General features: G+C 42.7%; 2 protein-coding genes across 2 annotated transcripts; both read left to right on the plus strand.

Annotated features, from left to right (window-relative positions):
• Positions 1-1,400: 1,400 nt before the first annotated feature.
• tuba1a (tubulin, alpha 1a) lies at positions 1,401-5,080 on the plus strand. Its single transcript, XM_072696444.1, has 4 exons — positions 1,401-1,522; positions 3,275-3,497; positions 3,770-3,918; positions 4,004-5,080. Exons 1-4 carry the CDS (start codon positions 1,520-1,522, stop codon positions 4,982-4,984), a joined length of 1,356 nt encoding a protein of 451 aa, XP_072552545.1. The 5' UTR covers positions 1,401-1,519; the 3' UTR covers positions 4,985-5,080.
• Positions 5,081-7,517: 2,437 nt separating this feature from the next.
• Positions 7,518-10,801, plus strand: tuba1b (tubulin, alpha 1b). The gene is made up of 4 exons (XM_072696423.1): positions 7,518-7,636; positions 9,179-9,401; positions 9,481-9,629; positions 9,713-10,801. Exons 1-4 carry the CDS (start codon positions 7,634-7,636, stop codon positions 10,685-10,687), a joined length of 1,350 nt encoding a protein of 449 aa, XP_072552524.1. The 5' UTR covers positions 7,518-7,633; the 3' UTR covers positions 10,688-10,801.
• The last annotated feature ends 2,631 nt before the right edge of the window (positions 10,802-13,432 follow it).

Genomic DNA, 13,432 nt, shown 5'->3' on the forward strand with positions numbered 1-13,432 from the left:
TGCATCCTGCCCCAGAGAGCAGCCTTTAGGCCTGGCTATGTGACCCACAAATAATGGCAGTTAATGTGGGTTTGTGTATTAGCTCCAGGATACTGCTGGGTAGCTAAGCAACCTTGTTATTCATTGCCTAGCAACGCCAGATCCTGGGACAGGGGCTTGGGGGTTGGGTGTCCGTTACTCCCTGGCCTATATGTCTCTCCATCCGTACTGGCTTCTTTGACCTCGCTGACTCGTTCCTCATAGACTCTTCTATGGCTCTGTTCGCTCTATTTGCTTTAGCACCTGCCTGAACTACAGCCTGTTATAAGCTAAACTGTTTAGTGAATATTCAACCCAGCATAGAGCCTCGTAGCTGATGATCAGCAAAAAAACACATATGTAGTGTTTTGAACACTAGACAGACTGGAATGCACAATTATATGTTGGGTTTTGAGCATTGGTAGGATTGTCAAATAGCACCACACCGGCCCTGGCTTGGAATAAACCAGTATATTTGTGGTGTTTTAAACACTGGTACGCAGGCTAGACCAGCATAAATCATCTTAGTTAATATAAATATAGGAATCTAATTGACAATTGAAGTATGACCACAGCAAATCTGTCAACACAGCTACACCGAGGCTTACACTACACAAGCTACACTTTATATATATATATATATATATATATATATATAATACAGGAGGACTGTTTAGCACCAGACCCCAGATGAAATAATTATTATTATTTATATTATTTATTGCATTATTATGTTATATTATATATAAGAGGACTGTTTAGCACTAGACCCCAGATGAAATAATTATTATTATTTATATTATTTATTGCATTATTATGTTATATTATATATAAGAGGACTGTTTAGCACTAGACCCCAGATGAAAAATGTATTATTATTTATTGCATTATTATAAGTTATATTATATATAGGAGGACTATTTAGCACCAGACCCCAGATGAAAAATTGGACAATCAAATGACAGTGCAACATGCAATGAGATGAAGATGCAAGATACTGAAGTTCTAGATATAGCAAAAGATAGATGCTAGTTTAACTGTACAGAAACAGTATTGCCTATGGGGAACACAACGCACAACTACGCTTCCTTAATATTTTTATTGGTATTTGATCTTTGAAACTTTGATCCTATTCAAGCATTCAGCATATTCAAACACGAAAATATGCATCCAATACAACGCTGGTGTCTAGTGTTTGAGACGGTAACTGGGTGAGGTTCTGGGAGGAGGCTCTTCGCCCCAGATCTTTTTTTTTTTCCTCCAATCGTGAGCCGCCGTTTTCCGTTACTGGGTAGATTTTCCCAAGCGCGACCAATGGAAAGGAGGCAGACGCAGTCGCTAGGGCAACCCGTGTATATATTGTGAGGCTGGCGCGGTAGACGCTATTCTTCTTACATCGACCCCTTAGCTGTCGAACTGTAAGATTTCTACCTAGCTATCTATCTCCGCCAAGAGAGCCCTTTCTTCCTCTTCTTCTTCGCAAGCAGGACTATAAGGAAAAATGGTGAGTATATATTATATATTATAGTATATAGTAGCTATATATTAATTATATTTGAATTCGTTATTTGGTTGTAAAGGGTGTTGCTGACCGTTAGCTAGGTTATTCTTAAGCTAGCAGCTAGCTAGTAGCTGTTAGTGCTAGCTAGCTAGATAACGTTAGGAGATGGAAATGACCTAGCAGGTGCTAACTTACACTTTAAAGTGTTTTACAGAAGAAAACATATTGGCATTGATGCTGAATCTGCTCAGAACGATTCAGATCTGTCCACCTGACAACGATGCGTGGTAAATTTAGCTTGATTTTGTAGTTAAAATCTTCTGAGATTTCAGTGATAGAGGCAGAGAGACAGAGAGGAGGGGGAGACACGAGGTAACAAAGAAAATGAGGAGTGTGCTGTGAGTGGAATATCTAAGTAATCTGGGTGTAACCGGCTCCACACTGACCGAGACCCAGCGCTTCCCCCAGGACGCATCTGATCCCAGTCCCGCTATATTTGCTCTACTTCTATACGGGATTAGAAATCGTACAGAAATTAGTCGAATCCAACTGTACGATCCTCAAAACCGGTATCGAGGTTCAACAAAGGCTCTGTGCTGCTCATGCAGTATTAATGCCGGAGAGCTGCAGCACCCCTTTAATGGATGCGCTGCCATTAATGGACAGGGCTGCTCCGCTCGCGCTCAAGGGCTATGTGGGTCACCCGTGAGTGATAAGGCCATTATCAGCACCCCCCACTGTCCGACACGAGTGCAATCTCCATTTCCATCAACGCATCTGGATCCTATCTTTCCTATATATACTTTAGATCGTAGACATTTGTACTTAAAGAGTCAAAAAATAATAATCCTTACATTTCTAATTATTATATTTAAAGTTCTTTTTAAAATAAGAGTTGTAAAGTGGTCAAAGCTTCAAAATGTACCATTTATTCATAAATAATACATATGTGCAAAACAGATTGATGTCTTAATGATGTGAGGCACCAACTCATTTACATATAATTGACTTGTCAGCCTACAGCAGTTTAGCCCCGCCCATTCACGATGAAGAGACGATGAGTGCTTGAGGCTGGGCTGCCTTCTGACTAAGGCACAATGCAGGAAAAGCTCATTTACGCATCATCACTTTTCATCATTTATAATTTCATCATTCATAATAACTGGACAAATAGAAATTGCTCAAAAAGAACTTAAAATGTATTATATGTGAATAAGATTTATATAATAAATATTATGTATGAATAATACTTCCATTCTCTTGTTTTGGAGATACATATCACTGCTGTCCAATGAAAATCATTTAACTATTTTGCACCTGTAGGTGCTCAAACCATGCTGCTACACTGTGTAGATAATTCTGGAAGACCGGACCAATAGAAATGCTTTAAATTACTAATTAACTTTGCCCTCTTGGCCATCTCCTGTAAAATCACCATTTTGGAGATGCATGGTTTTCACTGGACAGCGACTATATATTAAAGCCTGTGTAATTCTAGACGGATAGACGAAAAATTGAAAGTTGTAATATTTTAGTACAGACACTCAGCACAAATATCATGAGTAAGCATCAGAGAGAAAAAAACAGATGGAAAAAATATATAAATGGACCATTTAATTACAATATAATTCCAAAGGGGATAAAAATATTATTATTATATTTTCTTTCAAGCCATGTCCCAGCATGTCTATCGCTGTAGTGTATGTAGTTATCAATGAGCAGTTCATTAATAACGTATTCCTATTCTCTCCACAGCGTGAGTGCATCTCCATCCACGTTGGTCAGGCTGGTGTCCAGATTGGCAATGCCTGCTGGGAGCTCTACTGTCTGGAACACGGCATCCAGCCGGACGGACAGATGCCCAGTGACAAGACCATTGGAGGGGGAGACGATTCATTCAACACCTTCTTCAGTGAGACCGGAGCTGGAAAGCACGTCCCCAGGGCCGTGTTTGTGGATCTGGAGCCCACTGTCATAGGTAGGATTCAGATCATATAACCCATCTCTAGGCAGTTCAGTTTTAGTCAGCTGGATTAGAAGAGCAGGGCAGCAACTGCAGACCTACCCTATTTAGCAGTTTCCTTGGCAGCCTTTAGCTGACCTTGAAAATGGGGGGTGGACAAAAACTGGAAACAGGATGGACATGTCTCGCCCATTCTTAGTGGAAATTATGCCTATTTGAATTCATGTAACGATGTTAGTTTGTGGTGGTCTGCTCCATCATCTAATTTGTACGCTCTCTGTCCTCAGATGAGGTCCGCACTGGAACATACCGCCAGCTGTTCCACCCTGAGCAGCTCATCACAGGAAAGGAGGATGCTGCCAACAACTACGCCCGTGGTCACTACACCATTGGCAAGGAAATTATTGATCTGGTGCTGGACAGGATTCGCAAACTGGTGAGTGAATTGTTCGATACTAAATAAATTGAATAGAATTATGTGTAAAGTCATCTTATATTAATGAGAAAACCTCTCTCCGCAGGCTGACCAGTGCACAGGCCTCCAGGGTTTCCTGGTCTTCCACAGCTTTGGTGGTGGTACCGGCTCTGGTTTCACCTCCCTGCTGATGGAGCGCCTGTCTGTTGACTATGGCAAGAAATCTAAGCTGGAGTTCTCCATCTACCCAGCTCCTCAGGTGTCCACCGCCGTGGTGGAGCCCTACAACTCCATCCTGACCACCCACACCACCCTCGAGCACTCCGACTGCGCCTTCATGGTAGACAATGAGGCCATCTATGATATTTGCCGTAGGAACCTTGATATCGAGCGTCCTACCTACACCAACCTGAATAGGTTAATTGGTCAAATTGTATCCTCCATCACTGCCTCCCTCCGTTTCGACGGTGCCCTCAATGTCGATCTCACTGAGTTCCAGACCAACTTGGTGCCCTACCCCCGTATCCACTTCCCACTGGCTACTTATGCCCCAGTGATCTCTGCAGAGAAGGCTTACCATGAGCAGCTCTCTGTGTCTGAAATCACTAACGCCTGCTTCGAGCCGGCCAATCAGATGGTGAAATGTGATCCACGTCACGGCAAGTACATGGCCTGCTGCCTGCTGTACCGTGGTGACGTGGTGCCCAAAGATGTGAACGCTGCTATTGCCACCATCAAGACCAAGCGCACCATCCAGTTTGTGGACTGGTGTCCCACTGGTTTCAAGGTAGGCATCAACTACCAGCCCCCCACCGTGGTTCCAGGTGGAGACCTGGCCAAGGTGCAGAGGGCCGTGTGCATGCTGAGCAACACCACAGCCATCGCTGAGGCCTGGGCTCGTCTGGATCACAAGTTTGATCTGATGTACGCCAAGCGTGCCTTCGTGCACTGGTATGTTGGTGAGGGTATGGAGGAGGGAGAGTTCTCTGAGGCCAGAGAGGACATGGCTGCTCTGGAGAAGGATTATGAGGAGGTCGGTGTTGACTCCATTGAGGGAGAGGGAGAGGAAGAGGGAGAGGAGTACTAAAATCCCAAACGTCCAAGGTTTGTCAGTCAACAACCTAAATAACACTGTGTGCAAGAATTGGATGAACATCTAAAATAAAGCTCCCTTTCAATCAAACTCACTCTTTTGTCTTTAATTGTCTGTGTGTTTTTGGGAGGATGATTCAAGGCAGAGAATGAACCGGCTCAATAAAGACCATGTGTCTGCATTAACACGTTATTATGTGTATTATTAAAATATTCTGCATCCACACTTACAACAAGTCATATTTCATTCTTAATAATAATTTGCTCTGGGAGAGACTTGCCAGTTGCCATGGCTTGTCATGGTTAGCAGGGTCACTAATCATGGTGTTTTTTTACAATTAAAACAAACTAATAAATAATAGCAGTATTGTTCACAGAAGCATCATATTGCTGAAAACTGAATATTTTTTTTTATTTTATTGAACTACTTATTTATACCCAATTTAAAAGGTAACATACCCAGTCCCCATATATTGTGAACTCCCCATCACTAGCAATGTCCCAACACTGGTAGGGTGAAGACTAGTATGACTCCCCTAGTACGACTCATTGTGTTTTGGGCTCCTGGTTATTTCTATGCTGTTCAGGTTTGGTTGTAGTCAATAAAGTTAACAATTAAACTGACAAATGATAGCAATATTTTTGACAGAAGTATCATGTTATTTAACTGAAAACTATATTTATTTATTTTTGTCCTTTTTTCATATTTTATTTATTTGAACATTTTTTCTAATTTTACCCAACTGCCGCTGATGCTGGGACATCAGCACATTTCACTCTTTCTACAAGACTTTCTATAAGATCGTGGAGTGTGCCTGTGGGAAGTTTTGCACATTCATCCAGAAGAGCATTAGTGAGGTCAGACACTGATACTGGACGAGAGGGTCTCTGTTTTAGGTCATCCCAGAGGTGTTGGATGGGGTTGAGGTCAGGGCTCTGTGTGGGCCAGTCAAGTTCTTCCACTCCAAACTCACTCAACCATGCCTTTATGGACCTTGCTTTGTGAACTGGGGCACAGTCAGTCATGCTGGAACAGAAAAGGCCCACAAAGTTGGAAGTGTACAGTTCTCTGAAATGTTTTGGTCTGCTGAAGCATTGCTGAAGATTTCCCTTCACTGGAACTAAGGGCCAGCCCTGGAAAAAAAAAAACCTAGCATTATCCCTCCTCCACCAAAGAGTCAAGTGGTGATGGGCTTTACACCGCTCAATACGACGCTTGGCATTGTGCTTGGTGATGTAACTTTACGTGGTTTACTACTTCTGTTACTTTCAGGGCCAACCCTTGATAAACAACCCCCTAGCATTATCCCTCCTCCACCAAACTCTACAGCTGGCACAATGCAGTCAGGCAGGTGGTTCTTTTGTGGTTTTTGTGTTATTAAATTATTGAGTCAGCAGAGCATTAGCGACTCACCAACCCTGCTCTGTAACTTTGCATAACTTTAGGTGGTCTGAGTTGCTCTGGTGCCTAAACGCTTCCACTTTTCAATACCACTCACAGTTGATAGTGAAATTTCACCAGCAACGGTGGCTCCTATTACAGAACCATGCTGAAATTCAGTGAGATCTTTAGAGCCACCCATTCTTTTACTAATGGGTGTAGAGGAAGACTGCACTGCTCTCATGTGATAATAGGACTGAATGAAGCCCCTGAATTTGATGATTAAGATGTGTGTCCCAATACTTTTGTCCATATAGCATCACTGAAATGCAAAAACCTTGCATCTAGAAAATGTTCGAAAAAAAAAAAAAAAAAATCAGTCCAGGACTTTCTGTCCTGTTTCCGTTTTTCTTTCCACCAGTACTTTAAGTTTGGAGCGACTGCAGCTGCAGCCTTTTCTGGGCCTTTCTCTGTGAGAGTGGAAATGTGCAGCATTTAAAACACTGTGCTGTTTGGTTTGGGACACAGCCTTTGTGTTTGCTGTAAGAGGACATGCTAGAAATTGGTCACATGGCACTAAATGTATTAAATTTATAGTTGTTAATCCATTTAATAAATTTGATTTTTTAAATCAAGGGAACGATGTATTAAATTGAGGGAAGGATTTATTTAATCGAGGGAACACACTGTTAAATTCAGAGGATGATTTATTCAGTTAAATGCAACCTATGGCTGAATATTATGGGCCTTCTAGTGAACATATAGCTGGGTTTTGGCACTATGTGGACGTTTAGCCGCATAGTGCACTACAAACAAAGGGAGCACGGAGCCATTTGAGATGCAGCCCATAACGCAGACACAGACAAAGCGGCCAGGCATTTCAGATCCTCTCACGCGCTGGAGGCGGCGGGGGGTGTCCGGCGGGGGGTGTCCGGCGGGGGGTGTCCGAACAAAGCCGCCGTTACTTGTCTGTTTAAAAATTCAGGGAAAGTCGGTTATTATTCAAACGAGAAAAAACCCACCAATAGGGAGTCAGACTCCGCTTCTGAACCAATGGGAGAATGACAGGAAGCCAACCCTCCCGCCGTGATCTCCCCGCCTCCGTGACGACAGACCCGAAGGCTATAAATAACCCCACCCCAGAAATCGGGCCAGTCTCTGTTCTCACTGCAGACTCATTACAGTCGATCGGTGAGAGATCTAGTTCAAGGACAACCACCTTCTCCACTCTCTTGTTCCACGTTAAAGACCTAATCTTCAACAATGGTGAGTATACCGGTGTGCTTGATAACACGATCAACATTTTTTTAAAATTAAAATTCGGTGCTATTTTGATGGAGTTGTCTGGAGAAGCTTTCAATGACCATCTTTTTGTTATCTAACCAGTACTCTAGCTAAAGCCTCCTAATATCTAAAGATAAAAATCTGTCGAATTTAGCTCCTAAAGTAGAGAAAAATATTTAGAGATTTATTCGCTTTAACAGAAATCGTTTCCTCAATTAAATAAAATGTCAACATTAAACCGTTAAATGCAAGAAAAAAAAAAATAAATTAATAAAACTGGTTGGTTGAGGGAATGATCAATTAAATCAAGATAACGTTTTACTTCTCCAGCTGAATTTAATTAAATTTTCTGACGTATTTTGATACTGCTGCGTCTTCGTGCGCAGATTAATTTAGATTTTACACAATAAAAGGAATCAAGAATCGAAGTCTAAAAATAGTAATACGCTAATAATCGTTATATTCTCTGTATCGGGACGTTTTCGTCTAAATATATAGCTTTTCACTTTATTGGGGCACCGCAGAAAACCGCTAGTTCATACAATGGAGCGGCCATGAGGCTCAGGGGAGGGGAGGGGAGGGGAGGGGAGGGGAGGCGTCTGGCCAGATAAGAGTCCCCCAATAAAGAAAGGGTACCGATCTGCTAGTGTGTTCCCCAGATTTTACTGTTTGTCGTACTGACCCGGAACCGCAATTTTCGCGTTAGTTATCATGCTTAAGCGACAATTTGGACAATATTTTTTTTTCGTAATCCGTTCGTCAGTAGCAAGGAGCTTCCGAGACAAAGTCCGGAAGTGAGTCAGTGTCACGTGGCCGGCGAGGGGCGGCTGAATTCCAGAAAGCTTAAATCAGGACTTGAGGAAATTGAGCTAAGCAGTTCCTCATGACTGAGCTGACCAGTCCAGCCCTGTCAGAATGAGTCAGTGAGGCTTACTTTAAGGTGCTGACGATCGCCCCATCGCGTAATTCCAAAAGGAGGACATTTTCAGGCGTTTCAGTAGCAGGTAGGTATCAGCAGAGGGTTGGGCTGAGGAGCCTAAAGCCATTGTCCTGCAAAAATGGCAAAATAGCAGGCCAGCAAAATTAAGAGGGGTGAGCAAGTACAGCGGGACTTTGTAGTCCATCAAGCATCCAAGTGAATAGGAATTAAAATAATTTATAAATAAATAAATCATACAGCAACGTTGTTACTGTACTAAATCTAACTAAAGCTGCTAACCGCCTTCTTGATGGTTAAGGGCTGATTTGCATGTGAATTTGCTTATTCGATGAGGTCATTTTTATGGATACGCCCTCAAACCAAAGCACACAAGCTTTTTGTTCCCTGTTCTTTGTTCTCCCTCTACGCAAACAGTGAGCTCGGTTTCATCAGCTGCTGCTGGTTTGGGGTGATTGTGCATTGTACAGCCCCCCCCCCCCAAAAAAGGCCCAGTAGACAAAATCTGCATAGAACATATTTCTATAGGTTTCATCAATAATATGGTCTTTGGCACAATAAGTAACACGTCTTCGGTCTCTCCACAGCGTGAGTGCATCTCCATCCACGTTGGTCAGGCCGGTGTCCAGATTGGCAATGCCTGCTGGGAGCTTTACTGTCTGGAACACGGCATCCAGCCGGACGGACAGATGCCCAGTGACAAGACCATTGGAGGGGGAGACGATTCCTTCAACACCTTCTTCAGTGAGACCGGAGCTGGAAAGCACGTCCCCAGGGCCGTGTTTGTGGATCTGGAGCCCACCGTCATAGGTAGGATTCAGATCATAGAGTTTTAGTTATTGTGTGAGATTAGCTTGCAGTGGATGTCTAACCAGTTTCATCTCCGTAGACGAGGTCCGCACTGGAACATACCGTCAGCTGTTCCACCCTGAGCAGCTCATCACAGGAAAGGAGGATGCTGCCAACAACTACGCCCGTGGTCACTACACCATTGGCAAGGAGCTGATTGACCTTGTGCTGGACAGGATTCGCAAACTGGTGAGTGAATTGTTCAATACTAAATAAATTGAATAGAATTATGTGTAAAGTCATCTTATATTAATGAGAACCTCTCTCCGCAGGCTGACCAGTGCACAGGCCTCCAGGGTTTCCTGGTGTTCCACAGCTTTGGTGGTGGTACCGGCTCTGGTTTCACCTCCCTGCTGATGGAGCGCCTGTCTGTTGACTATGGCAAGAAGTCCAAGCTGGAGTTCTCCATCTACCCAGCTCCTCAGGTGTCCACCGCCGTGGTGGAGCCCTACAACTCCATCCTGACCACCCACACCACCCTCGAGCACTCCGACTGCGCCTTCATGGTAGACAATGAGGCCATCTATGACATTTGCCGTAGGAACCTCGATATCGAGCGTCCCTCCTACACCAACCTGAATAGGCTCATTAGTCAGATCGTGTCCTCCATCACTGCCTCCCTCCGTTTCGACGGTGCCCTCAATGTCGATCTCACTGAGTTCCAGACCAACTTGGTGCCCTACCCCCGTATCCACTTCCCACTGGCTACTTATGCCCCAGTGATCTCTGCAGAGAAGGCTTACCATGAGCAGCTCTCTGTGTCTGAAATCACTAACGCCTGCTTCGAGCCGGCCAATCAGATGGTGAAATGTGATCCACGTCACGGCAAGTACATGGCCTGCTGCCTGCTGTACCGTGGTGACGTGGTGCCCAAAGATGTGAACGCTGCTATTGCCACCATCAAGACCAAGCGCACCATCCAGTTTGTGGACTGGTGTCCCACTGGTTTCAAGGTAGGCATCAACTACCAGCCCCCCACCGTGGTTCCAGGTGGAGACCTGGCCAAGGTGCAGAGGGCCGTGTGCATGCTGAGCAACACCACAGCCATCGCTGAGGCCTGGGCTCGTCTGGATCACAAGTTTGATCTGATGTACGCCAAGCGTGCCTTCGTGCACTGGTATGTTGGTGAGGGTATGGAGGAGGGAGAGTTCTCTGAGGCCAGAGAGGACATGGCTGCTCTGGAGAAGGATTATGAGGAGGTCGGAGCCGACAGTATAGAGGGAGAAGAAGAGGGAGAGGAGTACTAAATGATTGGCATTCCTCTGACTTTGTGAAACTTGTCTTGTCCTTTTTTATGTGTTTTCCTGTCCTTTATTGCTCAGCTCTTGCCATGGATGAAATAAAGATGGAAAAACTCTTAATGTTTGGCTTGTTCTTTGGGTTCTCCGTAGATTTTTCTTTTTCGTTTATGTAGACGTTACAAATAAATATGTATAAATCCAGGCTTTCTGTAATGCCTTTGATCTTTGAATAGCATTTAACTAAATTTGGGTTGTGTGTGTATATATATATATATATATATATATATATATATATATATATTGCAGTTTTCCTACTTTTTATAAATAATATCTTTACTCCAGGGCCTTTTAAATGCATCTATTCTCATATTTACTAAGAAATGTATCTATCCCACTATATAAAATTCATTATTTCTGTTCAGTCATCTAAAGCTGGTTCCGGTGAATGGAATATTAAGAGTACCATACTATTGATATTCTTACTTTTAAATATTTGGACATCCCCAAAAGATGTGATAATTGTGTGTGCCCTGGCACCCACATGTCCTCCATATTCATACTCTATAGTTGTTCAGAGGTCATTTTACAACCAGCTTTATCTTAAGAATAACAATCATATCTAAATATTTTGACCATCTAACTAATGGTGAGAATAACCACCCTTTGTTTGGATGTCACTAGTGAGACGTTGTGGCCTGGACTGTATTAGGTGACGGAAGGTGTTCATTATAGATGTTAACTGGTTCACAGTAGCACCTCAATTGCTTTACAACAACCAGAGTCATCCGAGCCAGGGGTGGTTGTTCCCACTATTGGGTAGGTGATCATAATATTTGCTTTTGATTGTGTACATGCTTTGATTAATATGACTCCTAGTTTGATCTGCAGGTGCCAACAACTCCTCCTCACTTTCTATCAAAGTATTTTCTGATATGAAGATGAATAAACTCCAACATGGTATCTAAAGGCCGGGCTAAAAAGAGCCATTGTGCATGAAGCCATTTCAGAATTCATAAATATCCAGCCAACAGCAGTCCTGTGGTCGGTAACTGGTTATTGGATGACTTTGAAATTGTGCAGCTGCACACTATTGGTGGCTCAGTAATTCATGCATGCTTACATGTGCTAAATGGATCAAAGCTTCTTTCTTCTTTTTGTTGCATTCTAGGTTCCCCAAACACTGTGAAGTCATGATGAAAGTATTTGACCTAGGTAAATATTTACCTTGTAAACAAAAGTTCAAAGACATAAACTCTACAAGCAGTAAACAAACATCTGTATTTATGCACTCTGTTTGAACTTTGTGTTGCTGACTGGGTTGTGCAGTCTGAGCATATAAAAATAGACAAAAACTGCTTATGACAATGAACCTAACGTTTCCACCCTGGCAGGTGCACATTCATAGCGGTCCACTGAGCAACAGTTGCAGCTAGGGGGCACTATTGAGCTGCACATGTTCAGCCAATCTGTGTGAACTTTGTGCTGAATCATACTCTGCATTGATCAAAGCCCAGCTATCCAGGAGATCCAGCCAACGAATGAAGTGTGGTGAGAAATCTCAGGATGTTTATTGGTCTAATCAGCAGTAAATGGGCTATTTATGTGACTAAGCAGAAGAGTCTTGGCAGTGTTGTGTAAAGGAAGTGTGAAATGTTGCTTGCTCTCCAGGTTGTGGAATCAAAAAGGGTTCTGACAGAACAACTTCTTTTCCTTCACATAATCTGGAACAGCCTGGTGTCCAAATACTTTTTGTTTTTTTCCCATTTCTTTAAATTTGCCCAATAAGGGTTGCTCATGAGCGCCACCCATGAGCACTTGATGCACATGGCAGAGACCCATGTTCCACTGCGATCCCGTGAGGTTCCTTACATTAACCAGCTGAAAATTGAAGTATATGTTTCTTAACCATTTAAATAACAATGTCAAGCTACAGTGTATAATTAAAGCATTGGTCACTCCAAGGAGGAAGCATAGGAGAAATGTTACAGTTGAAAAAATTTATTTGCATTCAGCAGGTATGAACTGGGCTGTCCAGCGTGGCACAATGAAAATCAGTGTTCTGAATGCCATGATTGAGTCTTTCTTCCAAAGTACAAACATGATTATGCGCTAACTAAATCAAAGTGAAGGGATATCAAACATTTGAAATCATTGTTTTCTATCACTATGAATATTTAAAATGTGCAACCATCAGCTGATCAAAGCACGATTGAATGTGTCCAAATCATGTCAAAAACAAACAGATGGATAGATATTTTGCTCGTTATGACTTTCATCATTTGTCATTCATCAGTGTGGACACTGAGGGGACACTTTGAGGAGGATGAAAGTCATACTGCAAAATAATGCCATTGCAAACCACTCCAGTAAAAACGACTCAAAGCCAAGACAGACTAATGCTGCTGTATTCCACAGCTATTTTTTTTTGGATCTGATAAGCTTTCATAAGTTCAGTTAATGGGACTCAACAACAAACAGTTAGACTGAATGCTTCAGGATCCTTATAACCTGGAGAGCATTTTTTAAATCAGTATTATACACTTGAATTAAATACTTGGGTAGTGTCTATAAACAGTACTTTACTACCTTCTACTATAAGACCTGGAGCTCCATTGCATAACTGAGGTAACAGTTATTATTCTAAACGGCTCAAACTAAACAAACAAACAAGAAGAAGAAGAAGAAGGCAGTACTCCACGAGTTTCTACAACATGCTGCTGATAGAAAGTGTCCGTATTTAAAAATGTACAA

Source organism: Salminus brasiliensis, chromosome 14, assembly GCF_030463535.1.
Source record: "Salminus brasiliensis chromosome 14, fSalBra1.hap2, whole genome shotgun sequence".
NCBI lineage: Eukaryota > Metazoa > Chordata > Actinopteri > Characiformes > Bryconidae > Salminus > Salminus brasiliensis.